General features: G+C 36.5%; 1 protein-coding gene across 1 annotated transcript in view; it reads left to right on the forward strand.

Annotated features, from left to right (window-relative positions):
- The window catches only part of CEP135 (centrosomal protein 135), a 57185-nt gene extending 37109 nt beyond the window's left edge, over positions 1-20076 (forward strand). Inside the window, exons 15-24 of the mRNA XM_063108738.1 lie at positions 3200-3315; positions 3389-3543; positions 3971-4026; positions 6029-6197; positions 7145-7255; positions 7533-7718; positions 12841-13050; positions 14089-14291; positions 15118-15222; positions 19974-20076. Coding sequence (XP_062964808.1) covers positions 3200-3315; positions 3389-3543; positions 3971-4026; positions 6029-6197; positions 7145-7255; positions 7533-7718; positions 12841-13050; positions 14089-14291; positions 15118-15222; positions 19974-20076 — 1414 coding nt within the window. The remainder of the gene's footprint in view (positions 1-3199; positions 3316-3388; positions 3544-3970; positions 4027-6028; positions 6198-7144; positions 7256-7532; positions 7719-12840; positions 13051-14088; positions 14292-15117; positions 15223-19973) is intronic.
- Positions 20077-20630: the final 554 nt, after the last annotated feature.

The following is a 20630-nucleotide window of genomic DNA, read 5'->3' on the forward strand; positions in this document are numbered from 1 at the left end:
AAATAGGCAGCAGGTTGTAGTTCGTCAACAACCCCTGACTGCTCAAGGATAAGTTGTTTCCAACCCAGTTAGATAATTAACTTTTCCCAATTAACCCCATTGTAAACATCCTTAATCCTCACAACTGATAGCTATGAGGCTCTAAAACATTGGGATTCCTGCAGCTGAAAATACTGTTAGACTGTTTTCAATTCACCTTAGTCTTTATCTGTATATGTTGGTCAGAAGAAGAAGGTTTATATACCAATCCAGGATCAAATAAATGCTTTAGCAGATTTTCCTTGAAATGACTCATAAACTCTATTATGAGTTTATGCCAATAGATTATGCCAATAGATATCATTTGTTTTACAAGGATTTGCTTAAATGTTTTCAGCAAACCAAATGTAACTAGTTTCTCTTGAAATACTTATTTGTTAAGGGAATTGAGAATCATCTTAGACAAGGGAAAGAAGGCTCATAGATTACTTGGGATGCCTAAAAATTCTCTTCTGATCATTTCTAATATTTTTTTCTGTCAAGACAGGAGAGGAGCCAGGGCCCTGAGTAAGAATAGCTGAACTCATGGAGGGCCAAGGGAACTAGGGCCACGAGTTACAAGTCATCATTCCCTTGCAAACACCTAAAAAAAAAATGCAATTCTAATTTCTTTCCCTATTTGGCTCACCAAGAAGTGATACTTATTAGTGGCCTTTCTCAATTAATGGTGGGCCATAACCATAGACTCTTGGGAGAAATCTGAAATAAGACAGGGATACTACATCAGTCTGTTTTTCTTCTAATAGGCTATTAAAATTCCAAACCTACCTTTCTTAGATGGAGCTTCAGCTCCATTTTAGAACTTGAACACTTGTTATAAATAAAGGATTCTTTAAGACGCTGTCTTTGTTCAAAATATACTCCCTCATGAAGGGAAATAATTATTTTTGTTCACTAATATGAGAGCTTGCATAGCTCCATGTAATAAAATATAACTAAGGAATATGAGGCTCAGAGAGATGGTCCCACCCAGTCACATGTCTAAGTGGAGAGCCAGAACTTGCCCTGTGTTCAGTTATATTGCTTTACTCTGGTTGGATGTCATCACTTTCCTTTGCTATGTTTATAGCACTTTCTAAGCTAAGAAACTGGTTCATTTTTCCAAAAACTTAGTTCTCAAAATTTATTTTCCAAATGCTGTTGTGAACAAATAATAGGGTAGTCACGCAACTGTTCTTCCCTATGAGCTTTACACCCCAATTCTTTCATTAAGACCTTCATCTTAGTAGTAATACTTCCATCAAAAAAGTAAGATCTCATATAAGATCTCTGTTGTCCATTTTCCCTTTCCACACTAGAATATAAAAAGGCAAAGCTATTTTTAGGACTTGCCCAAGAGCCTCTTTTATAGGTACAGTCATACACCACTTAATGACATTTCGGTCAACGACTGATGGCATATATAAGATTATAATGGCTATGCCACATAGCCTAGGTGTGTAGTGGGCTGTACCATCTAGGTTTGTGTAAGTACACTCTATGATGTTCGCACAATGATGGAATCTCCTACACATGCATTTCTCAGAACATATCCCTGTTAAGTGATGCGTGATCATATATCAATCAAGTTGTTATCCTGCCTTCCTTTATCAACCCCACTTTCATTAGGAAATCATTCAGCTTATAAAGTAAGATGTAAAGAGCTACTTAGAATTTCAACAACTGCCAACCCCTTGGTGTCCTTCATTAGGGACTCTCGGCCATTCTGTTTTGAAAGGACTCCATATAATTTCCTGGCAGATATTTTCCTCTTCCACATAGAGAATGTTGGTCTCCCTGTATTCTATGTAGAAGGCAATATTATGTATAAAAGAACATTGATATTGGGTTAGACTAGCTTGGATTTGCATCATTTCCTTAACTTTTAATAGCTTTGTAACCTTGGACAAGTTATTAGTCATTTGTTTCTGTAAAATTGGGATAATAGTCTTAATTATGGGAATGTTCTAGGAATAAGTGAACTAATGTGTACAAAGTATCACTCTCTGGTGTTATATCCCACAGAATGATAGCTCTAGCTTTTAGGAACAGCTTGAATACAGTGCAGTCACCTGGACTTCACAAATAATTTTATGAAATAAAATTGCTTGAACCTGGTATCTTTCTGACTTGGTTTGTTTTGGTTATGCATTCCTAGAGAAGTGAGTTCCAGCTTGTCTCTCCTCCATACCACTTGGCCATCATTCACTTGCTGTTAGAACAGTCAAGGTAGTGTTTTTTTTTTTTCTCTTTTCCCAAATAACTTTAGTATTACCAGTAAAACTTCTTCATTTCTATATAGATGTCCCATCTTATCTAGTGGTTTCAGAACCCAAATCTCCTTCTCATTAGACATTTCTAAGCGAGCTATCATAGTATCTTTTTCTTTGTCTTATCCTCAAAGGAAATCTAAAAGGAACCTACAGCCGGAGGTGAGAGTCATGTCTTTCCAGCCAGGCAGGGTTAAGAACTCCCAGGTCAGGGCTAAAAGCATTCTGAAGACTCTAGATGACTTGAGAGCAAATTCTTGCTCTTAGAGCTTCCAGGAACATTACTTCTGAAAAGTAATCTGACCAGTCAGTAACAGATTTTTCTGAAATTGTCTTTGTTGTTGACCTCCTAAGCCTCTATGCATCCTTCCTTCTACTCCCTCAAGCCAGTCTTCAGTCTTAAATCCCCACTGCATTACAAGAGATGCCTACTTGCCCTGCTTACTATGACTTCCAGTTGACTACTCACCCAAAAAGTCAGAATAAGAAGCAAAATTAAAAGCTCACTGGTCAGGATGTTCAGGATTTACAGATAGTCCCTTGAAGTGCCAGGCCATACAGGCCTTTCCTTTTGCCTCCACTATTGGAAAAATAGATTTTAAGGGAAATGGGGCTGATAGTAGGAAATTGAGAAGAGCTTTAAAACTACCAAGAAGCCCCTAGAAAAGAATACACGATTAATGATTTTTATACTATATTATTTTTAGGAAGATGGAACCATTTTGGAGAAGAATGGTGGACAAAAAGAAATAATATATAATGCCATTGATTATACTGGAAGAGCTTTAAAATAAAAAATAAAAGAAACTTTAAAAATAAGAAATCAAAATTTTTTTTAAGACGTCTCATTTTAAAAAGTTATTTCTGTGAGAGATAAAGAATACCATTTGTTTCTGTCCATGATTTTTTAGGATAGTAAATGAGCAGCTACAGCGGTCACTTGATGACTGTCAGCACCGACTTTCCATAAAAAGAGGTGAACTTGAATCAGCCCTGGCACAGATTAAGATACTGGAAGAAACTATAGGTAAATGTTTTTAAATTTTGTTTTTGCTAATCCTAATTTACCGTGTCTAACAAATATTTCTTTTCATTTATAGATAAACTGAACCTAAAGATGACTTCACAGGATGAGGAGGCTCATGTAATGAAAAAAACTATTGGTGTTATTGATAAAGAAAAAGATGTTCTTCAGGAAACTGTTGATGAGAAGACAGAAAAGATTGCAAACTTACAAGAAAACATCGCTAATAAAGTATGTAGCTGTTAAATATCGTTTTCCAGGATCTGAACAGAAAAGATTATTTTATTATCTGTTTCAAATATGCTGTTCTAGTCACCCATGTGCAAGTTCCCAAGACCCAAGGCATGACTTCTGATATGTTTCATCTCAATAATATGAATCTTCAAAATGTGATTTTATCTATTTCTAAAATGTGATTTTATTAGACCTCATTAAAGCAAACTCAAGGAAACCATTCAAGTTCTTAGGGTAGAAAAGTGCCAATATGTGAATTATAATTGGTACTCAAAAATATGTTTACTTGAAGTTTTCTTTTATGGCATAATTTATATGATTGAACCATATATTTGAACTATATAAATGTAATAAATTATATAAATTTAGCTAAAGACGTTTCTTGAATGGTATAGAAACTTATGTATTTTTATAATTTTTGTAGGAAAAAGCTATTGCTCATATGAAGATAACAGTCTCAGAGTATGAATTATCCATGAAGTAAGTGATTAATGAAATGGCATCCAGCTTTTTTGAAATTTTCAGTGACTATGGCTATATCTATTTAGTAGTAATCCAGCAGTAGGAAAATTTCCTTTTTCAGTTTCCGCACTTTTGCCAATGGTAGTATCATTTTCTCAGTTTCCTGCTTGAAAATGTTATCCTCTTTTTCTCCCCTCGTCTGTCGTCCACATCTAAACATTTATGTCTTATTAACTATTCTTTAACATGCCTATTTGCTCTTTATTTTTACTGTAATTTCCTTTTTCTGGCCCTAATCATTAAAACTTAGATTAGTAGCTAATCTTGAATTTATTCTCCATCTAAACCTATCTTGAACAGTGTTACAAAATTTTACATTTTATGTCTGGTCTTTCCAGAAAGATTGTAAACCACTTAAAGACGAAAGTCACTAATTATATTTAAATTTTACATACCCTTAAATTTTATATAATAGCGGGGAATATAAACATTTAATAAATGTTTGCCAGTTGAATCTATTATGTTTTACTCTTAACACTTGAAAGTTTTATGTGTTTACTTCACTTTTGGAATAATACATTTATTTTATGACTTCATTTGCATGTAATGATTTGTAGCCATCTAAAATATCTGCTTTAGCTAACTAATCAGTATCTTAATGCAGCAGTTATAATTTCTTGTCTACTTATTTAGATTATAACAGTTTTCTTTTAATAAGTCAACTACTGTTTTCCAAAAAGATTTTGTTTTTGTTTTTTTCTCTAGGTTATACACTTTTTTTTGTTTTTTGTGTTTTTGGATTTTGTTTATTTATTTATTTTATTGTAACATAGTTGATTGTACATTTCTGTGGGGTACAGAGTTGAATATCATTACCTGTGTGCAATGTGTGATGCTGAAATCAGGATAATAAGTATATTCAACATTCTACAAAGTAATCGTTTTTCATGGCCCTTTACCAGTTCCTCCCTTATGCGCCCTCCCTTCTCCCTTTCTCACCTCTGGTAACCTTAGTTCTGTTCTCTCTTTTTGAAAACTCAACATATTATTGTGCTTGTTGTATCTTTCTCTTTTTTTTTAATTTGTTTATTTTTTAGCTTCCACTTTTGAGTGAGAGTATGTGGTATTTCTCTTTCTGTGACTGGCTTATTTCACTTAACATGATTTTCTCTTAAGTTCATCCATGTTGCTGTGAATGGCCATATTTCATTCTTTTTTTTTGGCAGAGTAGTATTCCATTGTGTGTATATATACCACATTTTCCTTATCCAGTTGTCCAATGATGAACATTTAGGCTGGTTCCAGCTCTTGGCTATTGTAAACAGAGCTGCAGTAAACATGGGGGTGCAGGTATCCCTTCAACATGATGATTTCCATTCCTTTGGGTATATATCCTGCTGTGGAATTGCCGGATCATATGTCAGTTCTATCTGTAGTTATTTGAGGAACCTCCACACTGTTTTTCATAAAGGTTGGACCAATTTACAGTCCCACCAACAGTGTAGGAGGGTTCTCCTTTCTCTGCATCCTTGTTAGCATTTGTTATTCTCTGTCTTTTTGATAATAGCCAGTCTAACTGGGGTGAGATGATATGTCAATGTGGGTTTGATTTGCATTCCCTTATGCTGAATGATGTTGAGCATTCTTTCATGTCTGTTAGCCATTTATATATCTTCCTTTGAGAAATGCCTATTAGCTCCTTTGCCCATTCTTTAACTGGGTTATTTGGTTTTTTACTGTTGTTTGAGTTCCTTGTGTATTCTGGATATTAATCACTTGTCAGATGCATAGTTTGCAAATATTTTTTCCCACTCTGTAGATTGTCTTTTTGCTCTATTAATTGTTTCTTTTGCTTTGCAGAAGCTTTTTAGTTTGATACAATCCCGTTTGTTTATTTTTCGTTCTGTTGCCTGTGCTTTGGAGGTCTTATTCATTAAATCTTTGTCCAGTTCTACTTCCTGAAGTGTTTCCCCTATGCCAAAAAGCTTTTAAAATTATTTTCATGTCCCTCATTTAACAGCCAGCTAAAAGAAACATTGACTAATCAAGACCGTGAGATAAGCAGCCTCCGGCGCCAGCTTGATGCAGCTCACAAAGAACTTGATGAAGTAGGAAGATCTAGAGAAATATCTTTTAAGGAAAACAGAAGATTACAAGATGATCTGGCTACAGTGGCAAGAGAAAACCAGGTATGAACACAATGCTTAAACTTTGATCATTTATGGTACCTCTTTATTGTTTACTAAATACTAAAATTCTAAGTATTTTTCTAAAATTTTATGATATGAATATAAACAATAAAAACACCATCCTCCTTAAAGAATTACTTATCAGGGTATTAAAAAATGTAATTTAGGGGCTAGCCAGTTAGCTCAGTTGGTTAGAGCACAGCTTTATAACACCAAGGTGGTGGATTCAGATCCTCATAATGGCCAGCTGCCAAAAAAAAAAAAAAGTAATTTAGAATGCTGCTATATATCACAGGGTATCTAATGGATACAACTGTGGTCTCCTTACCATTTTGGTCTTTGTTTCAAGGAAACCTAATGCTGGGAGCATGGAATTCTCTGTGGCAGAAATTCTCACCCAATAGGGTGATAGCATCATTCTCAGGTGAAAGTTTCTATGTTTTAAAGACCAATGGCAGATTTTAATTATTTGTGCTTACTGCCACTGGCTTAGAGATATACCTATGAGTAAATTAATGAATATTTTAGAGTGGCAAATACTGAAAGGTATTGGCTTTATTTGTGTTGATTTATTAAAGGATTATACCAGGAAGACCAATGATTTTCCTGTTTTAAATATTTTATATTTTAGAAAATTTCTTTAAGTATTAATCAGTGTAAAGCATATTGCTGATATATAAATTTTTTAAAAATGTTAACCCCTGACCATAGGTAGCCCTTGGTGTAAATGTCAGATATATGGTAAGGACTATTCTGGGAGATGTGTAGTATAGTTTAGTTAAAAAGTCAAGATCAGCCAGGAAGAATATGTGAAAATACCACTTAGGAACAGTTTTACTTCTTTTCCTCCTCTTTCTTCCCAAATTCCAAAGGAACTATTTGACTATAAACAGAACACATTTGGTGCTGTGTTTATTTTAGATTGTCTTCAATTTTTTGGTTCATAGGAAATCTCATTGGAATTGGAAGCAGCAGTCCAAGAAAAAGAAGAAATGAAGAATAGAGTTCATAATTACATAACAGAGGTGTCACGATGGGAAAGCTTAATGGCAGCTAAGGTAAAAAACATTGTTTAGAGTGGATTTAGGACTTTTTTTTTTTTTTTTCCATGTTTGCTCATTCTGTCTTCACTATTTGATATTAAATGTTTGACAGTGGGGATCTTCCCTACTGTCTTTTTATATTTCCCCACAGATCTTAGTACAGTCCCTGCACAGATATCTAATGCTTCGTAAATTAGAACAGAATTCCCAATATGTGTATGTGTTTATGACATGGTTGTTCCAGTGAGTTACAGTTACTAATTTAGAAACAATTTAATTATGCTTACACCAGGAAAAAGAAAATCAAGATTTGTTAGATAGATTTCAGATGCTTCATAACCGTGCTGAAGACTGGGAGGTGAAAGCCCATCAAGCTGAGGGAGAAAGCAGCTCAGTTCGACTGGAACTTCTTTCTATTGACACAGAGAGGAGACACCTTCGAGAAAGAGTGGAGCTATTAGAAAAAGAAATTCAGGAGGTAATACATTCATTTGTCTTATAAAGACATTTACTAAAATAGAAAACATTTTAAATATGTTTAAAGATAATTAGACATAATTATAATATGTTTACATTATAGATATAATATAAAGACATATAATATAAAGATATATTCAAAGATAATTTACTGAAGTAAGGTTGTAAACATCGATAAAATCAAGTTCAGTGGAAAGTTTTTGTCATTAATTCTGATAATTTGCTTAGGAACTCCATTATTTTTTTTTATTGTAGTAAAGATAAATAACATCAAATTTGCTAATTTAACTGTTTTTAAGCATACAGTTCTGTGGCATTACGTACATTCACAGTGTTCCGCATCTGTCACCACCATCCATCTCCTGTGCTCTTCACATTCTCCTGCTGAAACTGTACCCAGTAAACACTCACTCCCAGTTCTCCCCTACCCCATCCCTGTCAAGCACCGTTCTACTGTCTGTATGAATTTGTCTACTGTAGACAACTCATATATGTGGGATCATACAATGTTTGTATGTTTGTGACTGGCTTATTTCACTTAGCCTTAAGGTTCACTTTACCTCAAGGTTCACCCATCTTGTAGCACGTGTCAGAATTTCATCCCTTTTTAAGGCTGAATAATATTCCATTGTATATATATAACCACATGTTGTTTATCCATTCATCTGCTGATGGACATTTGGTTTGTTTCCACCTTTTGGCTACTGAGAATAATGCTGCCATGAACATGGACACAAATATCTGGCCAGGTTGTTGCTTTCAATTCCTTTGGGTTTATACCCAGAAGTGGAATTGCTGGATCATATAATTCTATGTTTAATTTTTTGAGTAACCGTCCTATGGTTTTCCATAGGGGCTGCCCCATTTTACATTCCCAACAGGAATGCACAAGGGTTCCAATTTCTCCACAGTCTTGTCAACACTTGTTTTCTGTTTTTGTTTTTTGTTTGGTTTTTGATAATAGCTACTTCTAATGGGAGTGAAATGGTATCTCATTGTGGTTTTGATTTGCATTTTCTTAATGATTAGTGATGTCGAGCATCTTTTTATGTGTTTATTGACCATTTTGTATGTTTTCTTTGAAGAAATGTCTATTCAAGTCCTTTGTCCATTTTTTAATCAGATTTTTTTTTCATTATTATTGAGTTGTAGGCATATATTCTAGAGAATAATACCTTATTAAATATGTGATTTGTAAATTTCTTTTTCCCATTTATGGGTTGCCTTTTTACTCTTTTGACAGTTTTTGATGCACAAAAGTTTTTAATTTTGATGAAGTCCAATTTATCAATTTTTTGCTGTTGCCTATACTTTTGGTGTTATATCCCAGAAATCATTGTTAAATCCAGTGTCATGAAGCTTTCCCCTATGTTTTCTTCTAAAACATTTATAGTTTTAGCTCTTATGTTCAGGTCTTTGATTCATTTGCATTAATTTTTGTATATGGTATAAAGTAAGGCTCCAACATCATTCTTTTGCATGTGGATTTAAGTAAGCTTTTGTTATAAAGACAGTCGAATAAAAATTTCATAATAAATTTTTTGAGTTCAGTTAAAATATAGGGACTCTGGGTTAGATTGGTCTAGAATAGTTGGCTATTACTTTTGTTTTTGTTTGGTTTTGTTGGTATAGTTTTGTAATCTTCATCTTTCAAGAAAAAGTACTATTTGTACTAGATAGAATTATGGCCTCCAGAAAGATACATTTAGGTCCTAATCCCCACTGCCTTATTTGGAAATAGTGTCTTTGCAGATGTAATAAAATTAAAATGAGGGTCATACTGGATTAAGGTAGACTCTAAACCAGTGACTGATGTCCTTACAAGATGAGGGAGATTTGGATACAGAAGACACAGGGGAGAACACCATATGAAGACACAGGTAGAATTTGGAATGAGAGGTCTACAAATCAAGGAACACCAAGGATTGTCAGTAACCACCAGAAACTGGGAAAGGCATGGAACAGATTCTGCTTCGGAATTTCCAGAAGGAACCAAACCTACCAACACCTGAATTTTGGACATCTAGCCTCCAGGACTGTGAGGGAATAAATGTCTGTTTTTTTAAGGCGTCCAATTAGTGGCAATTTGTTATAGCATCTCCAGGAAACTAATATAGCAGGAAATGGGTTCCTGCTGTAACAAACACCTAAAAAGATGAAAGTGACTTTGGAATTGAGTAATGGGTAGAGACTGGAAGAGTTTTGAGGTGGTTGATAGAAAACACCTGGATTGCCTTGAAGAGATGATGGAAATATAGATATCAAAGGCAATTGTGGTGAGGGCTCAGAAAGCAGAGAGGGCTGTAGAAAAAACCTCTACCATTTACAAAATATACACGAGGGTACTTGAAAAAGTTGATGGAAAGATTCATGTTATCTTTTAATTCTATTTTTCCACAAACTTTTTGAAGTACCCTTGTATATCATCATGAATGGAATTTTGCTGGAAATATGAATATTTCTTCTGGTGATGTCTCTAGTGGAGTTGAGGAACATGTTATTGAAAACTGAAGAAAAGATAATCCTTCTTATAAAGTCGCAGAGAACTGGCTAAATTATGGTCTCCTGTTGGGAGGAAAGTAGAACCTGTAAGTGATGAACTTGGACATTTAGCTGAAGTTTCTAAGCGAAGTGTGGAAGGGACAACTTTTTGCTTATAGCAGAATGTAAGAGGAAAGAAATTGAAGAAGGAACTGCTAAGCAAAAAAGGAACCAGAACTTGATAATTTTGGAAGATTCTTAGCCCATCCAGATAGTGTGCTTTGGAGACAGGGCCAAGAGTTTGGCTAGACAACTCTTGATGAAGAGATTAGGTATGTGACTTATGGTTCCAGTCAATCAACTCAGCAGAAACACCACCGGCTTTGATTGAAAGAGACAGAAATGAGATGAAATGAAGGAAAGCTGTTGCACTTCTGGGATCCTGCTGGCCGAAAATGGGCCAGTAGAGCTACCTGGCTACAAATATGTGTTCACCTTCAAGAAAAAGGAAAAATGACTTTTAAGGATTGCTCAGAGACCAGCAGGGCTGCGAAGGGCAGCTCAGAGGCTGGTAGGGCTGCTGCCACCCCAAGCCCAGAGGGCAGTGGCCTAGGGGATGAGGCCACTGCCTCCTGGTTCCAGAGGGCAGGGCTACCATCCTTCAGGAACAAGCTATAGCGGAAGATTGAGAGGATAGGACCACCCTGGCAGGCCCAGAGGACAGAGCATTGAGCCACTGATCATTATTGTTAGGCTTTGAAGTCTAATGGAACTTGCCCTGTTTGGTTGCAAACTTACTTTGGATTAGTAACCCCTTTATTCCTTCTATTTTCTCCCTTTTGGAACGGGACTGTCTATTCTGTGTCTGTTCCGCCACTGAATTTTGAAGGCAGATTAACTTTTTTTCTAGTGTATTCTGTACTGTAGTCTGTAAACAGAGAGGAATTTTACCCCAAGGTGGATCATATTCAGAGTCTCACCCATATCTGATTCAGATGAATCTTAGATGAGATTTTGGACTTAGAGTTGATGCTAGAGTGTTGGGATGGAGTGAATGGATTTTGTAGATGGAAAGGACATGAATTTGGGGGGCGCCAGAGAAGAGGTAAAATTGTGTTCACCAAAGGGACATGTTGAAATCCTAACCTGCAGTCCCTGTGAGTCGGACCTTATTTGGAAATAGGGTCTTTGCAGATGTGATTAATTTAAGGTGAGGTCATGCTGAATTAGGGTGGGCCTTAACCTAGTGAATGATGACTGGTGTCATAAGATGAGGGACACAGAAGACAGGAGAGAATGCCGTGTGAAGACCAAGAGAGATTGGAGTGATATGTCTACAAGGCAATGAACACCATACTTTGTCAGCAACCACCAGAAGCTAGGAGAGAGACATGGAGCAGCCTCACCCTCAGAATCTTTGGAAGGAATCAGCCCTGCCAACTACCTTAATTTTGGACTTCTAGCCTCTAGAACTGTGAGAGAATAAATTTCTGTTGTTTAAAGCCACCTAGTTTGCAGTAATTTGTTATGACAGTCCTAGGAAACTAATATACTATCTGTATATGTATTTTCTATTACGAAGAGTTAATTTTTTAAAAAAAGTTAATTAAAGGAATGCTTTTCAACCTTCAGAAGAGCTTTTCAGAAACTATAGTCGGCCTTTCGTATCAGTTGGTCTCGCATCCACAGATATGGAGGGCCAACTGTACTATGCCATTTTACATGACGGACTTGGATTTCTTCAGGGGTCCTGGAACCAATCTTCCACAGATACAGAAAGCTGACTGTATTCTTTAATTTTTTTGTTCTTTGACATTGTTCATGTTCTAATGGGATATATGAAATTGGCTTTTACGCGTTTATATTTAGTTCATTAGAACTTATATTAATTAATGCGTTAATATTTGGAAAACCCAAATATTTACTTTTCTGCCACTGTTGAAATTTATTAAATCTTCACAGCACAATATTAGGTTCTTAATGTTGAATCATTTCAGTAAAATCTGTAAAAATAATTTCATTTTCAAGTGTGGAATTGTTCCCAAAATCTAGAAGTAGAGTTGAAATCAGTTTGTATTTATTATTCACAAAATGTGGGTTATTCTAGGAAAACAAAATCTTTATCAGTATTTCAAATTTTGCTCATTAAAGTTATTAAAATCTTATAAAGTTGTGTATTATTATTAAGTTCAATTAAATTGAAATATGACTTCAGGTATTTAGTTTTAAAGTAAACCCCATTTTTGAAATGTTGAATTTAACTGAAGACAGTTGGGGAATGATAAGTATATATGTTACTTTTTCTTGAAACAGCATTTATTATCGGAAAATTTAAAAAGGAAAAATTTAATATAACTTCAAAAATTCCTCATATTCACAACCCCCTGACACAATCATTTTCATGTTTGCATCTTCCAGATATATACATGAGGTACTTGGTTACCATGATTAATAATTATATACAATTCCTTTTTTAAGCATTAAATAGGCCATCTTTAAATAGCAGGTACCTTCCTGACAGTATTTTAAAATACGCAAAAATTGGCTGTCATATTTTTCTAAAGCAAGGTCATGGCTGCACAGAGTCAAGCCCTTAAAATTATTGGGTTGCTTTAACTTTTTACCTGTTTTTCTTTTCTCAGCACATAAATGCACATCATGCTTATGAATCTCAAATCTCATCAATGGCAAAAGCCATGTCTAGAGTAGAAGAAGAGCTGAGACGTCAAGAAAATGAGAAAGCAGCAGTATTAAATGATTTATCATCTCTTAGAGAACTTTGCATTAAGCTTGATTCAGGCAAAGATGTTATGACTCAGCAATTGAATTCCAAAAACCTCGAGTATGAGAGGGTAAGAACTAAAGAGAAATTGTCTTGGCACGTTATTTATTGAGCCCCACTCTAACTGTTTTACTTAACCATTCACTACCCAGTATATTCTTTTCCCTTTAGAGTAGTTATTTTTGACTTCAGGATTTTTTTTTTTAATTAATTTATTAATATTATTATTCTTTTTTTGTCTTTTTTGTGACCGGCCGCACCACGAGCGCACCAGCCATCCCTATATAGGATCCGAACCTGTGGCGGGAGCGCTGCTGCGCTCCCAGCTCCGCACCCTCCCGAGTGCGCCACGGGCTCGGCCCTGACTTCAGGATTTTGACTAGATTTGACTAACTAGATTCTTTTTCAAGATTTCTGGAGCAAACATGGTGATGAAATGAGACATTCTCTGTTTTGGAATAGATGGGTATTTAGGAAATTATGAACGTTGTAATTATAAATTAGTAATACATATGAATACATTCTTTCTCTGTTTAAAAAAGTAAGACTTGAATGAAGGATCGAACAATTCAGTGTTTCCTAAGTGGAATATTTTTCCTGATAAAAATCTCAAGGCATTTAAATCTTAATTAAACAATTAGCTAGAACTTCCCACTCCCATACTGAGGCATTACTTTACACAGTCTGGTGTGTGTTTTCAAACATGGGTGTTTTCAATTTTCACTCATCTAGAGAGAAGCTACAATACTGTGTTGACTATGTAGTCAGAATAAGCATATTTAATAGACCAGGAGGCCCTCATTGCTGATAGGGTGGCCGTGTGTTAGGATTTTATGTTAATGAGCCTCTCTTGACAAGATAGCATGAGTGAAAACTATTTGAGGATTGGAGTAAGCCTTATAGCCAAATAAGCTCTTAATAAAAATAGCAAAGATTATTTTGAAAATAAGGTGTTTTTTATAGATAAAGAAATGATTTAAAATCTTTAACCAGTACCCAAAATGCAGCAACTGATGGTTGAATAGATCTGCAGAGCTATATTGTCAGATAAATAGTTTTTCAGAGTAAGTCTAAAATTGTACTGAACTAATCTTTGTTTTTCCTTTAGGTTGTAGTAGAATTAGAAAATGTAAAATCAGAATCAGAGCTGTTAAAAAATCAACTGTCAAGTGAGAGACATACAATTAAAAACCTTGAATCATTGTTGGCTACAAATAGAGATAAAGAATTTCATTCTCATTTAACCTCCCATGAGAAGGATACTGAAATTCAGCTACTTAAGGAGAAGTTAACCCTTTCAGAAAGCAAATTGTAAGTATTATAAATCAGCCTATGCAAGGAAAATAGCTTGTCAAAAATGCTTTAGTTTTTTTTTTTTTTTTTTTTTTTTTTTGAGGGGGAGGAGAGGTGTGAGAGTGAGAAGCGTGGTCCAAAACCAACATATTTGACTTAGTGTCTGCTGCTTTTGGAACTTCAGAGGAATAGCTCAGCAGAGACATAATGTTTGGAGATGTAGACTTGTAGATCTTCACCACAGAGGTGGTACTGTGGGAGTGACTGAGAAGAGTGAACTTTAGGAAAATGCCTAAAGTTGAGGAATGAACGGAAGAGTCAGTGAAGGAGAGAGCATTTCAGGATGGGAGGAGTCAGCTGTGTCTCATGCTGTAGATTTGGAAAAAGACGTGGAAAAGGCTATGAGGTTTGACTGTCATAAGTGTATTGATTACCTTTGGGGAGATGGGTGTTATCTTTTTTAGATGGGGAGGTTTAGGCATATCTCTTAGTTAAAAATATTTTTCTTTCTGAGGCAAAAGTTAAGAAAAAGCCAATGAAAATACCTCACACCTGATGTTACCATTCATGTCTTGTTCATATTTGTATCTTCAGCACTGCTGCAATGCCTAGCACATATTAGAAGCTCAGTAAATGTTAAATAAGCTAGGTGGATTAAAAAGAAAACTTTGTGATAAAGCTCCAGAAGTTTGGAGAATGATTGTTGAAAGGTCTTGATCTTCTCTTTTTCTGTCCTTAAGTATCATCTCTATTTGTATTTACTACTAAAAAAAAAAATCCATAGTGCTCAACTGTACAAAACAGAATGTTATTTATTTTTCTGATTTTTAAATTTCTTTTTAAGAACTAGTCAAAGCCGGGAAAATACCATGCTTCGAGCTAAAGTGGCGCAATTACAAACAGATTATGATGCTCTGAAAAGGCAGATTTCAACAGAAAGATATGAACGGTAAGAATAAATTGTTTAGCATCAGACAGTGTTTTTATGTATTCCTTGTACTATTCCAAAAAGGATTTAATATGGCTTACAAATAGCAAACTCTTTTTAAGCATTAATATATAAAATAAAGTTCTTTGGTAATTCTTCCTAAAAAGGCAACAAGTATTGTGAAAGATTACATCCCTACAGTAAATAAATAGCAAGTATTATGTAAATGATTCCTATAGCTTTCCTCAGGGCAAAATTAAGCCATTATTTCAAAGGGTATAAGTAGAGAATCAACAACAATCCCTACAAGAGCACAAAAAAATATGGTCCAAGTAGGAAGCTCCAAGTACAAATCATCATAAAGGCAATGATGATGATCATGATGATCTTTACTAACAAATATGTGCCAGACACTGTGTGTGCGTCTGACTAATCCTACCAACAGTCTTTATTATACCTATATCGTAGGAAACTGAGGCCATACAAACAGTAAATGGCAGAGCCAAGACTAAAATCCAGGCAGACCTGTCCACTTCTAAAGCCTGTGCTCTTAACCTCTGTAATATATTCCCTACAGCTTTAGTAATTTTCATACTCATATTTGGGCTCATTTGCTTTTTGTTGAAAATTTTAATTCCCAAGTGTTACATGCAGGAACGAGACCTGCTTCAAGAATTAAAGTTCAATTTACAAATCAGTTGCCAAGTTACTTTTCTTCTCTTACTCTTTCCTACTATATTAATACCACAGACATTAACCTTCCTGAGATTTCACTCTCAAATAGTGATCAAATTGCTTATTCTGTTTTTGAGTTCTTTTATTATCCATTTATATCAAAACTTTTGAGTGATTTGCTTTTTTAAATATAGAGGGAAGAAGATAAGGAGAAAAAAGCACCAAAAAAATGAAGTATAGAGGGAATTTAACATACAGTCATTATTTATGATTTCAAAGACAAATGGAGCCTTAGGTTGCAGCAATAACATGAAAGCAGTGTTGTTAATTTTGTATAATTTAGAAGATCTAGTTTCTGAATATGCTAAACTATACGTATATAATGATTTCCATTTTTTTTAATTGAATCATAATCGATTATACATATTTTAGGATTCAATGTTGACATATGTTGATCAAATCAATATTACTAGTATGTATATTGTTACAAACAGTACTTATTCTTTATGCCCCTTGTCCAATCTCTCCCTATCCCCCCCTGTCTCCTCCTCCCACCACTTATAACCCTAGATTTCTTCTCTCCCTCTGAAAGAGTAATGGTTACTCTGTTGATTTGTTGCCTAGATGATCTTTCCAATGATGAAAGGTGTGTTCAGGTTCCCAAATATTTTCATAGAGCAGATGCTGCTTCTGTCACACTGGAATGGGCTTTGTGGAGAGAGACATCCTATTCTTTCCTTTGGTCTCTGCTGGTGACTCTCCTTGTATCAGTGCACTCCAGTGACTGGTGGACCATCTGCATGGTGGTTGTGACGTCTAGCCACTTTCGTGGCAGCTGTGGTTACTGTGGTGGCTGTGGTGGGCTACCCACATGGAGGTGATGTTTTTGGCATGCTCCTTGGCGCTGGTGGTGTGCCTGGTTGTGGGTGGGTGGGGGTCCAGTCCCTGGCTCCATGCCCTGGGCTGGGCCCCAAAGGCGCTGGTGGTGTGCCTGGTTGTGGATGGGTGGGGGGGTCTGGTCCCTGGCTCCAAGCCTCAGGTCCCCAGTTGGACCCCAAGGCACTGGCGGTGTGTGTGGTTGTGGGCAGGTGTTCCGGTCCCTGACTTCATGCCTCAGGTCCCCAGGTGGGCCCCAAGGCGCTGGTGGTGTGTGTGGGCTGGAACTAATTTTTTGTCCTTTGCTTACTTCTAAAATGAGGAAACTTTCTGTGGGAACCAGTACTTGAGCTGTGTGGTTGAGCTAAATTGCTGCTTTGATGCTGTTTCCCTAGGGAAGAATTTTTGTGCAGCTCAGGGTTTAATGGTTGACCTTATAGGTACTTTGGCTCTCCAGAGACCGGGTGCACCTGGGTTATGTAGAAACTCTGATTTGGGCCTGAATCTTTTCGTCAAACTACACCCCATACAATTCTGCATTCCCGACCAGTCTCCTTAGAGTGGTCCTGCACTGATTGGGGGGGGCAGGTTGGCTGTGCTAGCTATGTCCCAGTGTTCTCCTAGTGAGCCCGTCTCCTCTACCACCCATGCTCCAAATACTTCTCCTGGGATGGGCCCTATGCTTGTCCCTTGCAATGACTCTCCGGGCTCTGAATGGTTCCCCTTTTTCAGCTGTTCTGGCTCCTCGCTCCTGCATGGGTCCAGAGGAACCCTATTAGTGGTCTTGCTGTCCAGGTCTTCTCCCCTGCCACCTCCAAGCAACTCCATCCAAAGGCCACAGCTGCGGTTTCTGCCAGCTCCTGCTCCATGCACTCAGCAGTTCCAGCCTTAAAGTAGCCATGGCCTGAAACCCTCTGAGCGGTTTTTTCTTTCTCTCATCGTGGTTTCTCCCCCTACATGAACTCCATAGGTCTCTCCTCCTCTTCCCCTGAACACTAGCAGCCCCAGCTTTGCTGTTGTTACATTTTTATAGTTGTAAATTAGTTGATTTGTGGGAGAGAGTAATGCTGGGGACCATCTGTTCCACCATCTTGACCGGAACTCCATGATTTCCATTTCTTAATGATAAATTCTCTGTAATTTAAGAGTCCTAAATCAATCTCTCTGTAGCCCAAGGTTACAGACTTCCCCCTTGAATTCCTCTTCTTTTTCCCTGACCCTGGCCCTCAAAGAAACCTTGAGCTGTATGGCCATGTCTTTCCTGCTCTTTACCATCCAACCAAGTTAAGCATTCTCATAGGAGCAATGTCATCCCCTTCCCCCAAGGGATAAAAATTGGCCCTTGGTGGTGGGGGAGGAGGTTGCAAAAAAATCTTAGGTATTACTAGGAATTACAATGTCTTATGGGCCTCCAATGCATCACAGTAGATAAAGTGTATCTATGTATTAAAATTTCATGGGGTTGGTGGATAATCTGGGGGAAAAATTGTCTAAAAAAGTTCCTTGGGGAGAGTAATAATGACAAAAGTTCGAGAAACACCAAACTAGGTAGAAATCCTGTATATTGAAGAACTCAAGGCAGAAAAAGGCTAGGCCAGAGGCTCTGATTAGCCCACAAAGAACATAGCAACGTAATCATCATGCTTGGTGGGGGCAGATTCATGCATGGAGAAAGAAAGCATGACAGAGGAAATGTGCTCCTTCATTTCTGACACTTGGGAGTTTTTAGGCAGGAAGAAGGAGCAGGGCTAGATGGATGTGCAAGAAGAGATGGGAAGGAAGGTACAGAGGAGGGAACCAAGCTCTGTACTCAGAGGGGCAAGTGTGGTCCTGGGGCTTAAGCGAGAAGTTAGTGAAGTGCAAACAATGCATGGTCACCCCTTACATTAAAGTTAAATGGCTGTCTTTGATTAATGGGAAGAAGGTGAGTGTTAATACCTAAATACAAGAGGAAGGTTGCCATGTAAGGGTGGTCTAACAGTCTAGAAAATCAAAGAGTAAACTGAATACATTTTAGTATTCCAATCTTTCTGTATTTAGCTCAGTATAAAAATAAAGAGCCTGTTATTATAGGATGTGTCTCTGCACAATAGCCCAAATATCATTTCATTATAGGCCAGGCACTGTGTCTTGTGTTAAGAATACCAGTTGAATAAATGAATAACTGACTTAAATGAATAACTGACTCTCAGGGGACACAATATAATAAAGAAGAGATGTAAATATGTAGACATTTAAAAACAGTATGTAACTGCAGGGGTAGAGATGGGTGTAGGATTTTATGGGCACACTGGATGGAGGATGGAACCTACCCTTGTCTGGAAACAGTAAGGGAAGGTCAAGTTAGAATAGGGTAAGGTCAAATTAGGGTATGTCAGGTACCTGTGGGATGTCTGGGAGCACAGGACAGAACTGAAGATGTAGACTTGGGAGAGTGGTTGGCATATAAAAGCATAGGAGAGAATATAAACCTAGCCCTGGGGAACACCAGTGTTGAAAGTAGAGGCGGAAGAAAAGGATCCAATAAAAGAACTAAGAAATGGTCATATAAGTAGAAAGAGAACAGGGAGATGGTAGTGTCATGGTAGCCAAGAGTGGTTAACAGCACAAGACCCCACAGAAGGGTCAAATAAGGTAGGGAATTTGCCTGCTAACATATAGGCATTAAGTTTTTAGACCACATTAAACTGATTTATTGTAATTTTTAAAAATTTTAAAGTATAAAGAGGAAAACTGTAAGTTCTACCTTCCATAGTCACTAGTAGCATTTTTGAGTTTAACATCTAGTCATGTGTGAGGGTTCTTCAAAAAGTTCATGGAAGGATTAGTATTATCTTTTAATTCCATTTTTCCATGAACCTTTTGAAGTACCCTTGTATTTGTTTGTACACTTAGTATCTTCCTTTTTTCATTAAATATTTTGTGAGCATTTTGTTTCTAAAATATTATTTTAATGGTTGCCTACTATTTATTCTAACATGGTTGTACCATAACTGCTTTGAACAATCTTTTATGATGCATATTCTTTTCATTGAAATCTTTTATCCACTATGTAGAAATCATATAAAGATATAAGATTTAAGTTTAGGAGAAATACTAATTAATTAACTTAGTAGAAATTACTTAACTAATAACAATAATAGCACCTTATATGTGTATACCACTATTTGGTTTTTCATGGTACTTACATATAGTCTCTCTTGTTTGGTCTTTATTGACAGAGAAAGAGCAATCCAAGAGATGCGTCGACATGGTCTTCCTACACCACCCCTTAGCTCTACTCTGAAGTCTCCTTCAAGTTCTCCTGAACATATAAATATATAATTATCAGAAAGGTATGTATGTAACACCAAGGATGGGAAAACTAATCTGTGCTTGTAAAAACTTGGGAAGTAGTTTTCTATGTAGGGGGAGGGGAGATTGCCTGGAAAGGTGTTCAGGGGAAATTCCAGGAGTAAAGAAAATATTTTTTATCTTGGTGGTGGTGGTTACATGGATATTTTTACAGTTGTAAAAACTCATTAAACTGAACATTTACAGGTCATATATTTTAGTGTATGTAGATTATACCTGAATTAGAAAAGAGGATATCTACAACAAAACATTAAATGACAATATGAGATATCACAGGTAGGTATTTGATGAAGAGCCAAATTCAAGGTACAAATAATTAGTGGTAAAAGTGTGGACATGCATGTAGAAGGCTGTGGGAGAATAAGGGAGAAAGGTTTGAAAGTTAGAGTGGATTATATGGAGTATATTGAATGTTAGTCTGAATTGAAGATTGTAGACTTTATACTGTAAATCAAGGGAAGCCATTGAACATTGGTCCTCCTGTGAATAGTATAGGTACAAGGGAGGGGTCAAGATGAAGAACT

This window comes from Cynocephalus volans, chromosome 9 (genome assembly GCF_027409185.1).
Source record: "Cynocephalus volans isolate mCynVol1 chromosome 9, mCynVol1.pri, whole genome shotgun sequence".
NCBI classification, from domain to species: domain Eukaryota; kingdom Metazoa; phylum Chordata; class Mammalia; order Dermoptera; family Cynocephalidae; genus Cynocephalus; species Cynocephalus volans.